The sequence below is a fragment of the Epinephelus fuscoguttatus genome, linkage group LG16 (genome assembly GCF_011397635.1).
Source record: "Epinephelus fuscoguttatus linkage group LG16, E.fuscoguttatus.final_Chr_v1".
NCBI classification, from domain to species: Eukaryota; Metazoa; Chordata; class Actinopteri; order Perciformes; family Serranidae; genus Epinephelus; species Epinephelus fuscoguttatus.
In genome coordinates, this window is record NC_064767.1 from 13,656,037 (window position 1) to 13,678,473 (window position 22,437).

Sequence of the window (22,437 nt, forward strand, 5' to 3'; positions counted from 1 at the left end):
ACTGTGTGCATCAACAGCAACCAGAAACATTCTGTCTTCCAATGGTCCTGCGAAATCAATGTGCACACGATGCCAAGGTTCTTGTGGGAACTCCCACGGATGAAGGGGAGCTGGTGGCGGATTATTTCTGACTTTGTGGCAAGATGGACAGGTTGTAGCCATTTCTTCGATTTGCTTGTCCATGCCTGGCCACCAAAAGTAGCTTCTCGCCATTTCTTTCATTCTAACTATTCCACTGTGACCTGCATGTAGCTGTTGCAACACTTTTGCACGAAGTGACAGCGGAATGATAACCCGCCTCCCCCACAACAAACACCCGGACTGGACAGAAAGTTCCAACCTCCTCCCGAGGTAAGGCTTTAGATGCATGTCATCACCAGCAGGTTGACCTTTAACAACAACGTCCATGACTTTTGACAATTGTGGATCATTGAGAGTCTCTTTCTTGACCTGCACAGCTGAAACAGGTGCTTTTGTCACCTCTCTGAAGTAGCATATGTCCACAGTGTTTGACTCAGGCTTGGTGACAGGAAGCGGCAGTCTGGATAAACCATCCGCGTTGCAATGAGAGTCTGATTTGCGATACTTGATATCATATGAATGTGCAGACAACAACAAAGCCCACCTCTGCAGTCTTGATGCAGCCAGAGATGGTATCCCTGTATGTGGTCCAAGGATGGTTGTGAGAGGTCGGTGGTCAGTTAGGAGTGTGAACTTCCTCCCATACAAGTACTGATGAAATTTTCTGACTCCAAAACGATGCTCAATGCCTCTCTCCAACTGAGCATAGTTAGTCTCTGCCTTGTTCAATGTTCTTGATGCGAATGCAATCGGCCTTTCTTCGCCATTTGGCAGGATGTGTGAAATAACAGCTCCCACTCCATATGGAGATGCGTCACAGGCAAGCTGGAGCGGAAGTGAGGGGTTAAAGTGAGTCAGAACCTCTGATGTGGTCAACACGCTCTTAGCTTTCTGAAAAGCATCCTGACAATTTGCTGTCCATTTCCATGTCTTATCTTGGCGTAGCAGTTCATGTAGCGGCTGTAGCAGTGATGCCAAGTTGGGAATAAACGTCCGTAATAGTTCAACAATCCTAAGAAGGATCGCAGTTGGCTGACGTTCTGAGGTGGAGGTGCATCCACAATAGCTGCGATTTTTGATGGTGCAGTATGGAGTCCTTTAGCATCAATCACATGTCCAAGATACTCTACAGATGGTTTAAAGAACTCACATTTCTCCTTGCGAACTCTCAAGCCATATTCTTTCAGTCTTTGTAAGGTAGCATCCAAGTTGCGCAGATGCTCCTCATCGTTTGCTCCTGTGCAAAGTATGTCATCAAGGTAGCATTGCACTCCTGGCAAGCCACTGAGGATCTGATCCATTGCCCGCTGAAACATCGCCGGGGCTGAGGTGATGCCAAAAGGCAGTCTGCAGTACCTGAAAAGTCCTTTATGCGTGTTTATAGTCAACATTTCACGTGACTGCTCCTCCACATGCATTTGCAGGTAAGCTTGGCTGAGATCTATTTTGCTAAATTTTTCTCCTCCACTCAGTCCCGCAAATAAGTCATCAATCCGGGGAAGGGGGTACTGCTCTACTGTTAGAACAGGATTAAGGGTCACCTTAAAGTCCCCACAGGTCCGAATACCACCATCTTTTTTTTGCACTGGAACAATGGGTGTGGCCCACTCACTTGTTGTCACAGGCTCTAAAACCCCATTCTTGACCATGGCATCCAGGTCTGCTTCCACCTTTGGTCTAAAAGCATATGGTACTGGTCTCGCTTCAAAAACACAGGTTTGCTTCCAGGTTTTACATGCAACTTCACTGTGATATTTTTCATGCTGCCTAATTCCTCACGAAAGACCTCTTCATGTTTTTCCAGTATCACCTGCAGTTGAGTGGAGCTGGGTGACAGCTTCCTCACCTCTTGCCAGTTAAGGCGAATTTTTTTTAGCCACACACGCCCCATTATGGCTGCATAGTTTTTTTTGGTGACATAAACTGGAAGTCTCACAGTTTGGTTGTTGCACTGTACCAGTACATCTGTCATTCCTTTCATGTGCACTGGGTGTCCCGTATATGCTCTGAAGGTTGTGTCGGAGGGACGCAGTGGAAGATGTTTCATACATTTTCTGTATATCTTATAAGACACTAGTGAAGCCTTCGATCCAGTGTCTATTTGCATTTTCACTGAATGTCCTTCCAACTTTGCTTTAGTCCAAAACCCGTCTGAGCTCTCATCCACATTCATTATCCGTACCATATTTACTGTAGTGGACATTTCCTCTTCTGAAGAATCACTATTTCTCTCCTTTCCATGTTCAAGTGTGCAAACATGTTTTTTCTTTTTATATTTTTCACTGTCCTTTTTATTGTCAGTCTTTGAGCTTTTGTCTCTGCTCTTTTTGTTTCTGCATGCCCGCATCACATGGCCTTTTTTTCCACAGTTATGACAGTCCATTTCTTTGCACCAGCATGCAGACGCCAGGTGACCAGATTTCCCACAGCGAAAACATGGGCCTTGAGAGTTTTGGTTACCACTGCTAAGTTTGTGCACTTTCCCCGTAGCATGTAGCTGTTGGGCTTCTTTAGAGGCCATTTCCATGGTTACACTAATATTAATGGCTTTTTCAAGAGACAAATCACTTTCAGTTAGCAATTTCTTCTGTGCTGCTTCATTTCTTAATCCGCAGACAAGCCTGTCTCTTAATGTGTCATTTAAGACATCCCTGAACTCGCAATGTTCTGCTAGTTTGCATAAAGCTGCAACAAACATGGTAACAGACTCACCCTCCTCTTGATTGTGTCTGTGGAATCTGAATCTTTCAGCAATCACCAATGGTTTCGGAGAAAAGTGGTTGGTTAAAGAGTCCACAATTTCTTTGTATGTTTTGCTTCCTGGCTTTGCAGGCTGCAGGAGATTACGAAGCAGATTAAAAGTCTTTGGTCCCATCACACTTAGGAAAGTGGGCACTATCTTTTCATCACTTATTCCATTTGCTGCAACAAAGTAGTCAAACCTCTCTGTATAGGAGCTCCACTGCTCGATGCTCTCATCGAAGGGACCGATTGAGCCGATAACTCCAGCCATTTCTTTTATGCTCCTGGTTACCGCTCAGTCTCTCTGGCAGACGATCCCCTTCAGACTACACACAGCATTTTCTCCTCATTGTTACTGACCGCTGTCCACCTGTACACTCCTCCCCTCGTCGCTGGCAGCACCGACAAAACTAGCACAGTCACACGCGGCGGCTAGCAATAGCATGTAACTCCCGCGACGAACACAGGAAAAATCCTTACTTTGCCGCGGACAAAATGCGCCGGTCCAGACGTCCTCGTCGCCACTTTTTGTTATGTCTTGCCTTTACTTGCGCCACATAACAATAATGATATAAACTCTGGTCAGCCGAACTCATGGTTTATTTCTGCACCAACATCCTAATACATCTTCACATGGCTAACCAGCCATGACAACCACTTGTGTGTACCCATAATGCCTCTCGTCTCTTCTGCTACGGTGGCCAACACAGTTCAATACATAACACAATTATATGATCAGAAATCTAAAAAATATTGAGCTTTTATTTCTTTTTTTGTGTGTGGGTATAGTGTAAACTGTTCAGTGATATCACTGAACAACATGGTCCCTTTCTATAACTTGATCTCTTAAACACTAGGTTTTACTTTGAAGAATAATCATTTGAAACTTTATAATTTGATTAATTAATATTAGCAGATAATGCAACAAATATTGAGCTTTTTTTTAAATATTGGATGTAAGCTTACTGTATTTGTGTTTGTGTGACCTTGCACGACACAGCTTTAGCGATATTGCTAGATAACAGCAGATATTAGGCAACATGTTCCATTTCCATAACCTCATCTATTAAACAACAGGTTTCACTCTGAAGAATGGAAGAAGTCAACATTAACAACACTTCACAGGACAACAACAGCAGCCTCACCTATGATTATGGAAATTATGGAGATGATTATAATTATGAACAAGTTGAATTCATCATGAAAGTGGTGACAATCATCATCATGTGTATCGGCCTTCCTTTGACCCTTGTGGCCATCTATGCTGTTCGTTCTCTGGTATGTATATTTTTACTTTTACCATATTTATTTATTTACTGTCTGTGCCAAAATCTTGATCTAGGTTAGGGGCCAGGTGTCAGGGGACTGGATGAATTATTGTGATGATTTATACATTCACAGGAAAAATATTACTCCATAGTTACAGTGCACATAAAGCTCCCATTATTAATCTGAATATGCCAATATTTGGAATTTGATGCTGGTCATGAAAACAGCATATTCTGTCTGGATATTCCAAAATAGGCCTTTTTCCAAATTTGCATATTCCAAATAAAACATATGGGATATGAGGGTATTATTCAGGTTTGAGGAGTGATCCCATGTTCCACGGGCATGTTTATCAGAGTATGCACAGCTGCATGTAAACATGAATATTAGTGGAATAGCCCTGTCTGCTTCCATCTCTGTCCACTCTGATGAAAAACGAAGAATTGTAGGAATGTTGGTCCTGGTGCTGCTTATTTACACACTGTTGTTCCTGCCCACCATTATTTTGTTCCTGGCATGGGGAAGCAGTGATATCGATGAACGTAAGCTAAGCAACCTGTCTTTAACATTTCTGAAGTTGAGTCCTCTGGCAGATTTATTTCTGTATATTTTCATGAGGAAAGGGACCATTGACAAGCTGTTGGCTTCTGTGTGTTGTTGCAGAATGGACAGTGATGATATCAGCAGTCCAGTGTGAATGATGACAAAATGTCCACAGTCAGCTTCATGTAGGCAGAGAAAGAGAGACAGAGATCCGAGGCTATTCATAAAACATTCAGGGCTGAGGCCTCAGACAGCCAGGCTTAAAGACGCCACTGGTTATAGCTAATGTGTGTCTGTCCCAAACTGTGTTTGTTTTGCTTTTTTAATCTTTATTTTATACAAATAGTTTTGCTGTTTTCGTGGGAGGCACGTAGGAAGTGATTCAGAGCAGGATTACGCAACAGCTGCAATGTGCTTAACAATATTGATAAATTCTTACTTCACAGTGATGCTAATGGAAAAACAGAACAGCAGAAGTAGGTACTAATTCACTGACATGGTAAAATGAAGTCAAATGAAATGGGTCAGTGTGTTGGTGCATGTATGTCAACAAAGCTCTCAAGAAGAACCAGTGACACACAGAGACAGTATTGGTCACTGACGTGACAGATGATTGTGGGCTTAGATGTCTGGGCTGATCAGTCAACACCACAGCACACATCTTGTGCATCCATGTATTGCTTTCATTGCTGATGCTGTTCCATTCCCAGTTAAAGATGACTTTGGTTTTAAATAAATCAGCTTATTGTATACATCTGGTGTGGACCCCTTCCTTCACATTCACTGAGCCATTTTGTGTCAAGTATATTTCATGTGCATAAGGCCAAGAAGATAAGAGATATGGATCATGTGTAACTATCAGATGCTACTTATAAAATGGTAAGTTTGATGTTTATGTTCTTTAATCTGGCTATAACTGAAGAGACACTCATTTCTTTTTATCCTTTGAGGCAAATGTAACAGGCATACACAAGTTTTAAGTGCTGTTTCTAACAGCTGCAGCATTTGTAGTCAAACACTTACTAATGAAATGCTGTTGAAACAATGGTTGCTATATAAAGTAGATGCCTTTAGCTTTATTGTAACAGACATCTACGAATCTTTATAATTGCAAATCACCAATACATATGATCACCAATATGATCCACATGATTGAGGATATATAAACCTGCAACAAGCTCAGCTGCTATTTACTCATCAGAACAGCAAAGTCTTGAATATACAGACTTAACATGCATGGGCTGATTACAACTTCCTTTGTGGTGTTTTATCTACCCCACTTCCCTCTTGCACTAATGCATATTGTGCCTTACAGGCGCATCTCAAAAAATCAAAATATCGTGACAAAGTTCAATATTTCTCATCAGTTATTTCAGAAAGTGAAAATGGTACATATTGTGGACTCACACAGTCCTGAGAAGAGGAAGAGCTCTCATCAGCTAATTAACTCAAAACACCTGCAAAGGTTTCCTGAACCTTCAATCTGTCAGTCTGGTTCAGTGCACACAACCACAACCATGGGAAAGACTGCTGACCTAACAGTTGTCCAGAAGACATTCATCTGTGGTCATTGCTGAAAGGGCCAGCTGTTTGCATTGGACTCAGAGGTCCACAGTCCTCTTTTCAGATGAAAGTAAATGTTGCATTTTATTCAGAAATCAAGATCCCAGAGTCTGAAGGAAGAGCAGAGACACACAGAATCCAAGTTGCTTAAAGTCCGGTAATGATTTGGGGTGCCATATCATCTGCAGGTGTTGGTCCACTGTGAGATTGCACTATAGGGTCACTACAAAGTCCTTACTTTATCCTGCCTTTGCCCTTACCTTTTGCCTGACATGTAACACTACAGCATCCGCCTTTAGTGTGACATATAACATATGCATCGGCGGCACTTAATAAACAATAACAATGGCATTAACATGGCCATAACAATCATTTACCGTCCCTGTTATATGGTTGCTGATTCCATCCTCTGTGCGGAGGGTAAGGCGCTCCTGGAACTCATTGTATTCCCAATTTACAGACATTTTCAGCTGTTCCTCCTCACTGATTTCGCTGCTAACTTTAGGCGATACCATCACCAGACAGGTTAAAAAAACTGATGATGCACAGGTGCATGGAGACACTTGGGACCGTTTTCACAAACATTCTGAGAATGCTCTCAGAGAGCTCCTAACTCAGCCTAGAAATGTTAAGTAAGGAGTCCTAGCTTGGGAGTGATTTGGGAAAGTTCTCAAAGCAACTCTGAGCAAAGAAGAGACAGACACTTTTAGCTGAGTGAGGAGGTGTGGCTGACCTTGTATGATGCATCCTTTTAACAGGTGTGATTGGTTGTCAGACACACAGCCCATTATGAGCCTGCACGGTGTGGACACCCAGTGGAAATGAAATGAGCTGCTGACTGTGAAAGTGTTGTCATTGTTAGTGTGATCACTGTGCTGATGGAAGGTTTCACACAGACCAAAGTCATCACTGCTGCACTGATGCATTTTTACAGTTTTCCAAATATCTTAGTGTTGTGATTGTTTTATGTCTGGTGTTATAGTGTTAGGTGGGAAATGTGTGTGTATCTCTAATGAGATCGATCACAAATATCCCTGCACAAACTAATCTGTGGCATTTCATTAACTCACTGCCATCTAGTGTTTGGAGAATATTTCTCTGACCTCTTTGTGTTTCACCATTTTCTTCTCTGATTAAGAAACTCTTAAACCACTTAAAGTCCTCCTCTCTACTCCTAACGGTTTTTCAACTTAGGAGCTCTTTTAAGTTCCAAGATGCTCTGTGAATAACTTTTATCTTTACAAGGACCTAGTCTTAACTTTAAGGGGAAATTCTAAGGAAACATCAAACTACTCAGAATTTTCTTAGGATTTCCTCACTAGGAGCAACTCTTAGCACTAAGATAGTTTGTGAATATGGCCCCTGGTGAAGACTGGCAGGAACAGAGAGAGAAGTTTGAAGTGATACGCAGTAGTCAGACTGTATCTGCTATTTCAGTGTGTCAGGCTCCAACATGCCCGTTGATTTATAGTCCAAACTTTGTAGGATAATAAATCAGCAAGACAAGTCTCATGTGCACATATTTTGAAGGGTTTCTGTAGTTATTTTGCATCAGTCTGGTGTTGGTTGCAAAAATATTAATCAGTAGCTCTGCGGTGCAGAATTGTGTCTTGACAGATGACAGACAGATCACTTCAGTAAGACACTGCAGATGGAACAGATACTTGTTTTATGTTTTTGTGCCATTATTTTGTTATGACCAGTTATGTTGTGCAGCTCCTCTAAACTTTTAGCTGAGGTAAAGGTAGGCAGTCATGTCGGATACCTAAGTGGAAAAACATAAGCTAAATTAACCCTTCAAATTCACCATGTATGTCATAACTGGCCCACAACAGAATAATGCACCCATAAGCACTTGAAGAGAAACTGTGAAAATATTTACCTGCAGCAGCAATCAGGTGTTGTTCTCACTTTGTAAGAAAATTACAGATGTGTAGCTGAGATCAAAATGAAGGCCGATGCAGATGGATGCAGTCCGAACACAGGGGCCGGAAGTAAGGGGGCAAGGAAGGGGCCATTGCCCCTCCACTTTACGCTCTGGCCCACATTCATTTAAAGTCACGGATCGCTGTATTGTGGTGGGAATGATCCCATCCCAAGATGGTCTTTAATTTTGTAAGAGATTACTTAAGAATTAAAAATTATATTTTCACTGTCTTTACGTACATTGCATGTTGGTGGCTGACCACTTCTGTTCTCTCTTCTTTAGAAGAGGAGGTGTAGATTAACAGGAACCCACAGCATTTCCTGACTTACCATATTTATTGTAAAGCATCTGGAGGCATCACACATTGGTACAGAGGACTTATTCTGGTGTGGTCTTGCAGCTTTCAAAGGTAAATGTTGTGACATTACTTTTTTTTTTCCTATGAACAGATTATGTAAAATGTTTTTTTTTTTAACTGCAGAGTACAGAATACTGTGTTGAAACCAACTGTGTTTTATTTCATTTGGATTATTATCTGTCTTTTTCTTTAAATTATTAAAGAGAGAGTGATTGTGTAACAGTGTAACAAAGATGTGTTTGATGAAATGGATGAAAAGGTTACAAAACATGCAGAGTTTTGAATTAATTAAAAGTGTAAGAAAGAACAGAAATTATCACGACTGCGTAGACATTTCAGGAAGTGAGTCCACTTAGCTCGAACTGTTTTCTGTTGATTATGTGTTTGTAACCCAGGACAGGATACAGTCAGTTTATGATTCAGTTAATGTTGTTTCTGTAAAATAAGAGCATGAATCAGCACATAAAAGACATTGGAGATTATTGGTCCATGTGAACCTCTTCCTCCATAATCAGAGGGCAGAGGGGCATTCAACAAGTTTTTTTTTGTTGTTTTTTTGTGGGTATGGTGTACAATATGGTCCCTTTCTATAACCTGATCTCTTAAACACCAGGTTTTTACTCTGAAGAATGGACGATTTCATCATGAAAGTGGTGACGATCATCATCATGTGTATCGGCCTTCCTTTGACCCTTGTGGCCATCTGTGCTGTTCGTTCTCTGGTATGTATATTTTTACTTTTACCATATTTATTTATTTGCTGTCTGTGCCAAAATCTTGATCTAGGTTAGGGGCCAGGTGTCAGGGGACTGGATGAATTATTGTGATGATTTATACATTCACAGGAAAAATATTACTCCATAGTTACAGTGCACATAAAGCTCCCATTATTAATCTGAATATGCCAATATTTGGAATTTGATGCTGGTCATGAAAACAGCATATTCTGTCTGGATATTCCAAATTAGGCCTTTTACTAAATTTGCATATTCCAAATAAAACATGTGGGATATGAGGGTATTATTCAGGTTTGAGGAGTGATCCCATGTTCCACGGGCATGTTTATCAGAGTATGCATGGCTGCGTGTAAACATGAATATTAGTGGAATATCCTTTTATATTATCCATGTAAACACCTTAGTAGGAATATTGTCTTTTCAAAATAAAGGCAAAAAACTGAATATTTTGTGCATGTAAACCTAGTCAGTGACTGTGTGTCTTTTCTGATATTTCAGACAGCACAAAACAGAGCGTGATGAAAAGTGAATAAATGGCTCTGATAACAAATTCTGGGCACAGCAAAATGACACATCTGGGAGGAGGTGGACCTCATGTTCACAACTGCTTTCTAACGTGCACCAATGTTTTCTTGCAGGTGAAAGATGATCATGTTGTTCGATCTCGTCATCAACCTTCTCATTACCGACCTTATTCAGCTCTGCTGCATGATCGCTTGGGTGCTGCCTAAGGACTGGATACTCAGTGGTGGATTTATCTTAGTTCCAATTTACGGCTATTGTCTGGTGGCCAGTATTGGTTTCATGGTGTGCATCGCCCTGGAAAGGTAGCTGTCTGTCTATCCAGTATGTGTGTACCTACTTCTGTGTTCAGCCATTGTGTTATGATATCATTCTGAAGCTGTGTCTGTCTTGTATTGCAGGTATTTGGTCATCGCCTGCCCATCGTGGTACTGCTTCAGACGAACCATCAAGGTCTCTGTGCTGGTCTGTGTCGTGGTCTGGGCCCTTCCTGCTGTCATTTTTTGTCTCATTATTGCAGGGAACACGATGACCAATGCTGGCATCCTCCTCCTCCTTCCTCTCCCACTGTTCATATTCTTCCTTGGTGGGACCCTCAAAGCCCTGTCTGCTTCCATCTCTGTCCACTCTGACGAAAAACGAAGAATTGTAGGAATGTTGGTCCTGGTGCTGCTTATTTACACACTGTTGTTCCTGCCCACCATTATTTTGTTCCTGGCACGGGGAAGCAGTGTTATCGATGAATATAAGCTACGCAACCTGTCTTCAACGTTTGTGAAGTTGAGTCCTCTGGCACACTTATTTCTGTATATTTTCATGAGGAAAGGGACCATTGACAAGCTGTTGGCTTCTGTGTGTTGTTGCAGAATGGACAGTGATGATATCAGCAGCCCAGTGTGAATGATGACAAAATGTCCACAGTCAGCTTCATGTAGGCAGAGAAAGAGAGACAGAGATCCGGGGCTATTCATAAAACATTCAGAGCTGAGGCCTCAGACAGCCAGGCTTAAAGACGCCACTGGTTATAGCTAATGTGTGTCTGTCCCAAACTGTGTTTGTTTTGCTTTTTTAATCTTTATTTCATACAAATAGTTTTGCTGTTTTCGTGGGAGGCACGTAGGAAGTGATTCAGAGCAGGATTACGCAACAGCTGCAATGTGCTTAACAATATTGATAAATTCTTACTTCACAGTGATGCTAATGGAAAAACAGAACAGCAGAAGTAGGTACTAATTCACTGACATGGTAAAATGAAGTCAAATGAAATGGCTAAGTGTGTTGGTGCATGTATGTCGACAAAGTTCTCAAGAAGAACCAGTGACACACACTTGCACTAATGCATATTGTGCCTTACAGGCGCATCTCAAAAAATTAAAATATCGTGACAAAGTTCAATATTTCTCGTCAGTTATTTCAGAAAGTGAAACTGGTACATATTGTGGACTCACACAGTCCTGAGAAGAGGAAGAGCTCTCATCAGTTATTTAACTCAAAACACCTGCAAAGGTTTCCTGAGCCTTCAATCTGTCAGTCTGGTTCAGTGCACACAACCACAACCATGGGAAAGACTGCTGACCTAACAGTTGTCCAGAAGACATTCATCTGTGGTCATTGCTGAAAGGGCCAGCTGTTTGCATTGGACTCAGAGGTCCACAGTCTTCTTTTCAGATGAAAGTAAATGTTGCATTTTATTCAGAAATCAAGATCCCAGAGTCTGAAGGAAGAGCAGAGACACACAGAATCCAAGTTGCTTAAAGTCCAGTGATGATTTGGGGTGCCATATCATCTGCAGGTGTTGGTCCACTGTGAGATTGCACTATAGGGTCACTACAAAGTCCTTACTTTATCCTGCCTTTGCTCTTACCTTTTGCCTGACATGTAACACTACAGCATCTGCCTTTAATGTGACATATAACATATGCATCGGCAGCACTTAATAAACAATAACAATGGCATTAACATGGCCATAACAATCATTTACCGTCCCTGTTATATGGTTGCTGATTCCATCCTCTGTGCGGAGGGTAAGGAGCTCCTGGAACTCACTGTATTCCCAGTGATCGATCACAAATATCCCTGCACAAACTAATCTGTGGCATTTCATTAACTCACTGCCCCGAACACTACTACTAACTCAAAAGTATTGTGAAACAACAATCAAAATCCGCTATCAAGTCAACCCAACTTTAAGTTACTAAGTCTTCCGAAGGAGGAATGCAGTTATAATTTTGTGCTACTTAAATTGTCTGAGTGATCATCACGATCTTGCTCAAAATCTTTGAATGCACGGAGGCGTGCAACGTAAAGACGTCAGTGCGTCATTACGTTGGCGGGACCGAACGAGGCAAAATCAAACCAACATGGCGGTTGTGAAGCGAGGGGAGTGTATCGACTGCTGAAGTTAAGAAAACTTGTAAGTATAAGGGTAAAGTCTTCCAAAATGACTTGCATGTTGTTTAATTGTATAAATGCCACAACGAAATAGTTTTTTTTGTTTGTCTGCGCTTTATTTTACACATTCAGCGTAACGCGGTCACAGTTACGGTCTTTGGCAAGGACGTGTTGCGAACTGAGTGCAATAATGACGATAAATATTTTCAGTCGACGCTATTTTTATTCTTTATAAATGTGTTTCTACTGGTAAAGTTAACATTTGGTTGAAAATAAGCCGGTATGACCCGGTAAAGCCGCCTCCCACTCGAAGTAAGAAGACGGTGTGTGTGTGTGTGTGTGTGTGTGTGTGTGTGTGTGTTTGTTTGTTTGTGTGGGGGGTGGGGGGTGGGGTGGATACAGACGAGTCCGGTGTTAGTACTAACGGTAGTAGTAGTAACGTGGCAAAGGCATGATACAGACGAGTCCGGTGCTGCTCAGTGTGAACAGTTTTTGCACTTGTTTACAAATTCAGCGTAACACGCGGTCATAGTTAACATTACGTTACCGGTCTTTGGTGAGGACGTGTTGCGTGAACTGAGTGCAATAATCATAATGACAATACATATTTTCAGTCTACGGTATTGTTCTTTATAAATTTACTTCTGCTGGTAAAGTTAACATTTGTTTGGGGCGGGGGGGATTCTCGTTTGTGTATAATTGGAGCGGACGAATGTTAAGCTGTTCAGACTATTTACATCCCACAAAACACTTTTTTTTTTTCAGATAACGTCAGGTGAACCGAAGGAGTTGTTTACTTCAAGAAAGCAGACATACTAATTGTCTTTCCCTGTAGGCTGGTCTGTCCCTGTCCAAGTCTGTCCTTGTTGGCTGAAATCTGTCCCCTCCTGTCCCTGTCAGCTGAAGTTGGTACCCAGCACAAGGCATTCTTAGCGAACAAGGTATTGTTTATGTTCATTTTTAATGTAAAGATGTATCCATTAAATTTAATGTTTGGGCAGGAATGTTGATGATAATTGTTTTTGCTTTTAACTGTATTTTTTGGTGAGCCAGATAATACAGATTTCAACCAGAATTGATACATATTAATGTTATAATCACAAACCAGCTTTAAAAGTGTAAGTTATTATGTCCTAGTTATTATCTCCTATCTCTACCAGGGAGCTTCCCATCCCTTTTATTAGATAGTCAAAATATGTACTTTATTTTGAAAATAAAGCAGGTTTCCTGTTCTGTGTTTCTCGCGTGCCAGTAGCTGTGGTTGAGAGAGAGAGAACTAACTGGTGACTAATTAATTGTCTTTCCCTGTAGGCAAGTCTGTCCTGTCGGCTGAAGTCTGTCCCTGTCGGCTGAAGTCTGTCCCTGTCGGCTGAAATCTGTGCCTGTCGGCTGAAATCTGTGCCTGTCGGCTGAAATCTGTCCCTGTCGGCTGAAGTCTGTCCCTGTCGGCTGAAGTCTGTCCCTATGGGCTGAAGTCTGTCCCTATGGGCTGAAGTCTGTCCCTGTCGGCTGAAGTTGGTACCCAGCACAAGACATCCTTGGCAAACAAGGTATTGTTTATGTTCATTTTTGATGTAAAGATGTATCCATTGAATTTAATGTTGCTGATAATTGTCTTTGCTTTTAATTTTATTTTTTGGTGAGCCCGATAATGCTGTTTTCTATGTTTAAAGGGATAAAAGAAATAACTATGCCATCCTTAGTTGTTAAGAGATTAGATTAACTATAGGCTACATTGTACAGTTGTTTAGTCTTTTTTGTCAGAAAAATAATAGCTTAATAAATAGCTTAGTCCACCGCATTTAACAAAGATTGGAAAGGGTTCACAATCTGTGTTTTAAAATGTATAAATTACTTCATTTATTTCTAGCTAAAATATTCTAATTAGAAATTTGGACTGCATTGTTTGAGTGGTTTCAGAGTACTATTTTTTTATGTCATCCCACAGGATCAAACACCTGAGACCAGTGAAGAGCACTGAGAGCAGTTAATGGCACAGAACCTCTATGGTAAACATTGATCTTGAAAGACACTGAAGACGACTTTTGTTTGAGTAATGGAGTGGAAGTGCAAATTGTGTATTGTGTCTGCAGACACCCAGGCACAGTTATTCCGGCACTATCGCTTGAAACACAGCCATTATTCTAGAGTTAGCTCTCTACCATGTCTCCATGACTCTTGTATTTGTACATTTCTGTCCTTTAATGCCTTGAAAATTCATCTGTCACGGTTTCACAGAGATGTGTGTAGACCCAGTGCAAGTGACATGGCACAAGCAGAAAGGGCAGCTTTTACCTGTTCTGTGTGTAACTTGAAACAGCCATTCTCACAAGAAACATTGTTCACTCATTTAAGGGGCCATTTAAAAAAACGTGAGACGATCACATGCCCATTTAAAAACTGTAACTACAGCACTAATGTGTATTCTTCTTTTAATACACACAAAAGTAGGATACATGCAAATAGTTCAGACTTTAGTGATGAGATAGTTTCAACAGAAAATGCTACTGTAAATGCTGCTGACCTTGATTATGAAGATAATTCCCTATCCCAACATGCAGACTCATTTGATAATCCTGAGGATGACAGTGTATGTGACTCCAGTCAGTTGAGAGACCAATTGCGCCATAATCTCTCCTCATTATTCCTCAAGATGCAAACTGTTCTCCACGTTTCTGACTTGGCAACTCAGGAAATAGTTGATCATCTCAGTCAGATATTTTCCTTGTCTCAGCCTCTCATCAGGGATACTGTAAAGGAGACACTACAGAGGCATGATATCTCTATTACTGAAGCTACCCTGAATGATTTAGTAAATGAGGTTATGAAGACAAATGTTTTTGTCAGTGCCACAACTAAAGGGGAGGAGATGTCAACTAAAAAACGAAGAAAAACATTTGTTGAAAAAAATTTCCCTGTTGTGAAGCCAGTGCAGTATGAGTTGGAGCCTGGATGCAGAGTAGCCTATGTCCCTATTCTCCAGGTGATCCAGGAAATGTTTAAACACACAGACATCCTGGAAAGAATAAAGGAAACAAAGGTGTCACAAAAAGGCCATTACACGAGCCACCAAGATGGTTTATATTTTCAAAAGAATAATTTGTTGTCTTCCTTAGAACTCTCACTGCCAATTTTATTGTACATTGATGATATTGAAATTGCCAATCCTTTAGGCACTTCAAGAAAAATACACAAACTGTGCTCAGTTTACTGGGTGCTTGCAGATCTACCACTTAAATACAGATCAGCGCTGCATGTTATTCAGCTAGCAGCAATTTGTAAGGTCCCTGATGTCCAGAAGTATGGATACAAAACAGTTCTCCGTCCTTTGTTACAAGACCTTTGCACTCTTGAACAAGACGGTGTATTCATCGAGTCTCTTGGCCAGTCAGTTCAAGGTACTGTTCTTTGTGTTGTGTCTGACAACCTGGCAGCACACGCATTGGCAGGCTTCACGCAGTCCTTCCGTGCAGGACACATTTGCCGTTTTTGCAATGCCACACGAGACCAGATTCAGTCTCATGAAGTTGGAGACAGTGAATTTTGTCTGAGGACCAAAGCCAGTCATGACCATAATGTGCTGGCTGTTATGCAAGGGGATGAGAGTCAAAGTGCAGTTGGTGTCAAAGGGGATTGTGTCTTGAATGAGAGTTTACAGCATTTTCACACAACCACTGGCTTTCCACCTGATATTTTACATGACCTTTTTGAGGGCATTGTGCCAGTAGAGTTGGCCATCTGCATTCAGGAGATGATAAGGCTTAAATACTTTACTCTTGAGGGACTAAACAGAAAAATCTTGTCATTTCAATACGAAAACTCAGATAAAGTTGACAGACCACGGCCAATTTCAAAGACCTTTGCCAGAAAGCGGTCAATCGGTGGTAATGGTCATGAAAACAGCACATTGTTGCGACTACTGCCATTGATGATAGGCCATACAGTTCCTGATGGAGATGGGGCTTGGACTATATTGATGGATTTAAAAGATATTGTCGAACTAGTCCTGTCCCCAACATTTGATGATGAATCTATTGAGTATTTGAAGACCAAGATTCAGGATCACAGACAAATGCTTCAGGAGGTTTTCCCTGAGTTCAGACTGCTTCCTAAGCATCACTATATAGAGCATTACCCGGATCTCATACGTTGTTTTGGACCCCTTGTCCATTTGTGGACGATGAGATTCGAAGGAAAGCATAGGTTTTTCAAGCGTGTAATACACGATACACAAAACTTTAAGAATGTGTTGAAAACCCTAGCAACACGGCATCAGTACATGGTAGCATACTACCTCAGTGCACCCTCATTCTTTAAACCACACCAGCAGGCATCAAATGTCTCTTCAGTCTTGGTCTCAGCCCTTCCAGATGTTGCTCAACAGTACATTAGACAAAAAACAGACAGCAGTGTCATATACAGCACGTCAAACATTACTTTGGATGGCACCATGTATGATGTTGGGAGGTTTGTATCTGTGGGACAAGAGGGAGGACTGCCTCAGTTTAGCAGGATTGAGCAGATCCTACTTGTTAACAGTCATGTAATGTTTCTATGCAGGGAACACAAGTCATGTTACATTGAGCACTTGAGATCGTACAAACTTTACCCTGGAAATTTAACAGTCAACAACATATTAGAGCTTAATGACAGCTTACCGCTCTCTGCGTACCATGTTGAAGGACAACTTCTGTTGACACCCAAGCGCTTCATACAGCTGAACAGAAAGTAATTCATGCCTTGTGCTCAAAATAACTACACAGCAGCTGAACAGTGAGTTTATTTCAAGATGAAAGTAAATGTCTAAATTCTTTCATTCTAAGTTTTTGATTGTGTAAAGATGATATTTTAGACTAAGTTTTGTTGTTTCATTCCCTACAAAATTTGATAACTGTTCTCTCTTGATTTTCAGCTGATGGCCATGCCCCCAAAGTACCTTCTTCGTGTCTACATAGCCACTGATGTGGCTGTGAAAGTGACTTTGAATGAGAGGCCAACATCAGTTGATGAGCTCATCGGCATCTTGAAAGACAAAGTTAAGCCTAGGCTGGACTTTGAATTCACGTTACAGTATGAGGATCCGGACGGAGGAGAGCTCTGCTGTTTGGTTGATGTAGAAGACCTGCCAGAGAAGGGCACGCTTAGAGTTGTTAGATCAGAAAGTGATCTAAGTTCATGTGCTAGTTCAGACACAGATATCCTGCCTCATGTGCCTGTAAGCCAACGGCAAAAAACATGGCCTGATGTTTTCCCTGTCCCAACTTTTTCGTATGAAGTTGAACATGTCTTGCAAGAGGGGAACAGTGTTTTTGAGAGCTCTGGAAAGAATCTAAAATTAAGCAGAGCACAAAAACACAACATTCTAGAGAACATGGCCTCCTTAATGTACTCTTTTAAATGGTACCCAAGCGACAGGGATGTCGGCATGGCAGCTGAAGCCCTGATTAATGCTCACCCATGTCTGAAAGAGCCGGGGAGTGCGAGCGGGTGGTACGGATGGAAAATTAGCCTGAAATTTAAAATGGGCAATTATCGTAGGCTGGCAAGATCTGGATGCAAGGAGGTGTCCGTAAATACAGGGAAAAGAAGCAGGAATAATCCTGAGAAAGCACATCCCCACTCGAACATTAAAAAAGCCAGAAGGGCTGAAGTAAACTTTGTACCAAACTTCCCAAGAGGACAAAAGCGAGGACAGTTTGGAGGAAATGAGAATAGAGATGAAAGCTGAAGTTGATAGAGCCGACAGAAACCTACAATCAATAGAGAAACTCATGCAGACAACATTTGCACTTCGTCAGGAAATTGTTCAGGAGACCCATTGGTGAAGGACTTTCTGGAGAGATGGCCTGCCCTTCAGGTCCAATCACAGGTAAAAATAATAATAACAAAACAATAATACACAGACTCAAAGTGTTTTCTGCTCATCTTCAACTATCTTTATTGTACTGGCTATTCATTTTAAAAAGATAGTGCACCCATCAAATGTGATTATGATGTGTTTCCCTCTGGTATTTTACTGTCTTTCCCATACTTTGTGTGTCCATGTTGTTTTGTAGGTCTGTGCTGAGTTCCACAGGATCACCAATGTAAATTTACGGAACCAGTTTTATTCTGAACTAGATCGGCACATTCCACAGCTCATAGAACTTTACAGACAGAAGGCAGCTCGTACTGGCAGGGTGGCAGGAGCACTGCGAGACATCCTACAGTATTATGAATCTGAGGTGAGTTGAAAAAAAGCTAAAATGGACTTTGTCTAAATTTTATCCACATGGAACAGCTGGCTCCCAGGATTGTAAGCATCTACTACCACCATCATTACTATATACTACTACTATACAAGGGGCAGTCCTTCACTTTTAACTTTAAATCAATTAGTTATCCTGTAACATGTACATATTTAGTACACTGAGTCATACTGTATGTCGGCAGCAAAGGGCCCCTGTTTTTTTTTCACGTGTCTTTGTTTATCCACCCAGGATGTGCACGATATCAACATGAAACGCACTGTGGCCCTTCGTGCTCTCTCAGTATACCTGCGGGAAGAGGACACACAGTTTTTCAAGACTTGGAACGTAAGTCTTAATATATTAGTATAAAAGATCTCATCACTAATCACCTTTTACCATTGGAGCTATTTTGAAGTGCCTTGGTATTGTAAGTAGGGCTTATTTTTCTCACCATCACATACTCACTGCTCTCTTTCTCCTCAGACAGTCACTCACTCACTCACTCACAGGTTAAGATGGCACCCCCAGCAGAGGTCCAAGGGATTTCTCTAAATTTCTGAGAGGAAATTTTCTAGTTGAGCCACTTAACCTGAATTGGGCGGGGGGGGGGTTTAACTTATCTTTGTTGTTATTGTGTAATACTTAGTTGTATACTTAATTTTTGAATGGGCAGCTGTATAAGTATTCAGAAATAGTTACCAGTGTACTTTTGCATTTTCCAGACTGAGGAATCAGAGGAGCCAGACATCGGGGACACACCCATTGCCATTGTCACGATGGTCAGAGAAAGAAGTGCATCTCCTGTTCACTTCAGTCCCGTATCCACAGCCATTGTGGTGGAAGATGAATTCATCATCAGGGACATTGCCACGTTTGCCGATGCATATGTGTTACTGTTTGGCCTGGTGTATGTTCTGCATTTGGACTACCCAAAGAAGCTACTTGGCACCTTCACCTTCATACAAAAGGTTGTAATGGGGTTGGATGATGGCGCACCCCTGAAACCTGCTCTGCTCGCTTTGAAAAATGACCTGCTTACAAAGTAGACGTTATCTGTATGATGTAGCATTTTTTTGTTAGATTTATTTAAGATGTGCCTGTTGTCCTCCTGGGTCAAACTGACCCAATCTGTTTCAAATGGTCCTTCTTTCCTCCCTTCCTTCTGTCTCTCCATCCCTCCTTTCCTTGCTTTGTTCCTCCCTTCTTTCTTTCCCTCCTTTCTCCCCTCTTCTAACATCATTTCCTTTCCTTCTTCCTTCCTAGACCCAATCTGTTGTCTGTCTGTCTGTCTTTCTTTCTTTCTTTCTTTCTTTCTTTCTTTCTTTCTTTCTTTCTTTCTTTCTTTCTTTCCTTCCTCCCTCCCTTCTTTCCCTAAGTCTTTTTTCCTTCTTCCTCCCTAGACCCAATCTGTTCACTTTGCCCATCCTTCTTTCCTTCCATTCTCCCTTCCTTCTTCCCACCATCCTTTTCACTTCTTACCTCCCTTCTTTCCCTACATTCTTCTTCCTGCCATGATCCAATCTGTTCCCTTCCTCCATCTTTCTTTTCTTCCTTCCTTGACCCAGGAGGACAACAAGAGGGTTATTCAACAGGTTGTTTTTTCTGCTTATGCAGATATACACTAAATTCCAAAAATGCACCACGGTGAGTGCAGGAGAAAAACAAGTCACCAAAAGGGTGTGTTTAATTCATTTACCTGGAGAAACGGTGTTTTTGTTGGCCTTTCTTTTCAAAAGGCATAGATTTTAAATCTATAAATTTCCTTTTTGGTTTGATTTATTTTTTTATTCATGTGCAATGACTTGACTTTATTTTTGGATTTACTTTTTTTATCTGATATCCTGATATTTACTTTTTGGTTATTTATTTAATTTATTTTTTATTCATTTCAAATTATTTATTTCCTTGAATGGCCATAGATGTAAAATAACTTGAAGATACTGTTTTGAAAGGCCATACCTTTACACTGAGCACAAGTTCCCAATGCTTTTATACAAACATTTAAACATTTGCAGTGATTTACACATAACCATACAAATCTGTTTTTATATAATGTATGTGTGGATGTATATATGTTGACAGTTCATGATATGCAAACGGGGTGTGTTTACATTTTCAGATGTTGTTGGCCAGTCTTTACAAGTTGCCCATGGATACAGATGTGTGTTTATTCAAAGTGGTTTGGAGAAAAAGAATAAAATCTGAATAAAAAACATTGAAATATTCTACATTTGTGTGAAGAAGTTTATTTGAGTATTCTGAACTTAAAAAAAATATTAGTTTATGAGCTTTGTAAAACTATCTTTTTGGTTATTAACCAGTATATTTTTTGAGTTTAAAGATGTTGATCAATTAAGTACTATGTCATAATAACAAGTAATTACAAAGAAATTAAAACATATATACAAATTAAAACAAATGTTTTAAGTACAGGACACTCACAATTTTTTTTTAAATAACAAGTACTATTTGAGTGTAAATGATGTAAAATATGTAAGTACACCAAACTTAAATATTCTAACTTACTTACTCAAAAACTTTGAGGTAATCGGTTTCCACAAAAGTTTTGAGTATTCTGAACTTATTCGGGTTTACAGTGTAACTTTAGGCGATACCGTCACCAGACAGGTTAAAAAATGATGATGCACAGGTGCATGGAGACACCTGGGACCGTTTTCACAAACATTCTGAGAATGCTCTCAGAGAGCTCCTAACTCAGCCTAGAAATGTTAAGTAAGGAGTCCTAGCTTGGGAGTGATTTGGGAAAGTTCTCAAAGCAACTCTGAGCAAAGAAGAGATAGACACTTTTAGCTGAGTGAGGAGGTGTGGCTGACCTTGTATGATGCATCCTTTTAACAGGTGTGATTGGTTGTCAGACACACAGCCCATTATGAGCCTGCACAGTGTGGACACCCAGTGGAAATGAAATGAACTGCTGACTGTGAAAGTGTTGTCATTGTTAGTGTGATCACTGTGCTGATGGAAGGTTTAACACAGACCAAAGTCATCACTGCTGCACTGATGCATTTTTACAGTTTTCCAAATATCTTAGTGTTGTGATTGTTTTATGTCTGGTGTTATAGTGTTAGGTGGGAAATGTGTGTGTATCTCTAATGAGATCGATCACAAATATCCCTACACAAACTAATCTGTGGCATTTCATTAACTCACTGTCATCTAGTGTTTGGAGAATATTTCTCTGACCTCTTTGTGGTTTCACCATTTTCTTCTCTGATTAAGAAACTCTTAAACCACTTAAAGTCCTCCTCTCTACTCCAAACAGTTTTTCAACTTAGGAGCTCTTTTAAAATCTAAGATGCTCTGTGAATAACTTTTATCTTTACAAGGACCGAATCTTAACTTTAAGGGGAAATTCTAAGGAAACATCAAACTACTCAGAATTTTCTTAGGATTTCCTCACAAGGAGCAACTCTTAGCACTAAGACGATTTGTGAATATGGCCCCTGGTGAAGACTGGCAGGAACAGAGAGAGAAGTTTTAAGTGATAAACAGTAGTCAGACTGTATCTGCTATTTCAGTGTGTCAGGCTCCAACATGCCTGTTGATTTATAGTCCAAACTTTGTAGGATAATAAATCAGCAAGACAAGTCTCATGTGCACATATTTTGAAGGGTATCTGTAGTTATTTTGCATCAGTCTGGTGTTGGTTGCAAAAATATTAATCAGTAGCTCTGCGGAGCAGAATTGTGTCTTGACAGATGACAGACAGATCACTTCAGTAAGACACTGCAGATGGAACAGATACTTGTTTTATGTTTTTGTGCCATTATTTTGTTATGACCAGTTATGTTGTGCAGCTCCTCTAAACTTTTAGCTGAGGTAAAGGTAGGCAGTCATGTCGGATACCTAAGTGGAAAAACATAAGCTAAATGAACCCTTCAAATTCACCATGTATGTCATAACTGGCCCACAACAGAATAATGCACCCATAAGCACTTGAAGAGAAACTGTGAAAATATTTACCTGCAGCAGCAATCAGGTGTTGTTCTCACTTTGTAAGAAAATTACAGATGTGTATCTGAGATCAAAATGAAGGCTGATGCAGATGGATGC

At 40.7% G+C, this 22,437-nt stretch overlaps 3 protein-coding genes across 3 annotated transcripts in view; all 3 read left to right on the top strand.

The window, feature by feature from the left end:
• Positions 1–8,502: 8,502 nt before the first annotated feature.
• LOC125903332 (G-protein coupled receptor 4-like) overlaps positions 8,503–22,437 on the top strand; it is a 127,319-nt gene continuing 113,384 nt past the window's right edge. The window contains exon 1 of the mRNA XM_049600204.1: positions 8,503–8,534. The gene's annotated coding sequence lies outside the window, so the exon portion shown is untranslated. The remainder of the gene's footprint in view (positions 8,535–22,437) is intronic.
• Positions 9,866–11,046, top strand: LOC125903843 (G-protein coupled receptor 4-like). The gene is made up of 2 exons (XM_049601005.1): positions 9,866–10,047; positions 10,144–11,046. Exons 1-2 carry the CDS (start codon positions 9,866–9,868, stop codon positions 10,640–10,642), a joined length of 681 nt encoding a protein of 226 aa, XP_049456962.1. The 3' UTR covers positions 10,643–11,046.
• Positions 15,436–20,545, top strand: LOC125903844 (uncharacterized). Its single transcript, XM_049601006.1, has 6 exons — positions 15,436–15,531; positions 17,046–17,295; positions 17,932–18,002; positions 18,190–18,357; positions 18,613–18,708; positions 19,086–20,545. Exons 1-6 carry the CDS (start codon positions 15,436–15,438, stop codon positions 19,407–19,409), a joined length of 1,005 nt encoding a protein of 334 aa, XP_049456963.1. The 3' UTR covers positions 19,410–20,545.

What these genes read in the sequence shown, in the direction of transcription:
- LOC125903843 (XM_049601005.1), top strand. Translation starts at nt 9,866, where the DNA reads ATGATCATGTTGTTCGATCTCGTCATCAACCTTCTCATTACCGACCTT. An exon ending in GTGTGCATCGCCCTGGAAAG is followed by an intron (nt 10,048 to 10,143) that starts GTAGCTGTCTGT and finishes CTTGTATTGCAG; the next exon opens with GTATTTGGTCATCGCCTGCC.
- LOC125903844 (XM_049601006.1), top strand. Translation starts at nt 15,436, where the DNA reads ATGGATACAAAACAGTTCTCCGTCCTTTGTTACAAGACCTTTGCACTC. An exon ending in TCTTGGCCAGTCAGTTCAAG is followed by an intron (nt 15,532 to 17,045) that starts GTACTGTTCTTT and finishes CTTGATTTTCAG; the next exon opens with CTGATGGCCATGCCCCCAAA. An exon ending in AGTTTTTCAAGACTTGGAAC is followed by an intron (nt 18,709 to 19,085) that starts GTAAGTCTTAAT and finishes TGCATTTTCCAG; the next exon opens with ACTGAGGAATCAGAGGAGCC.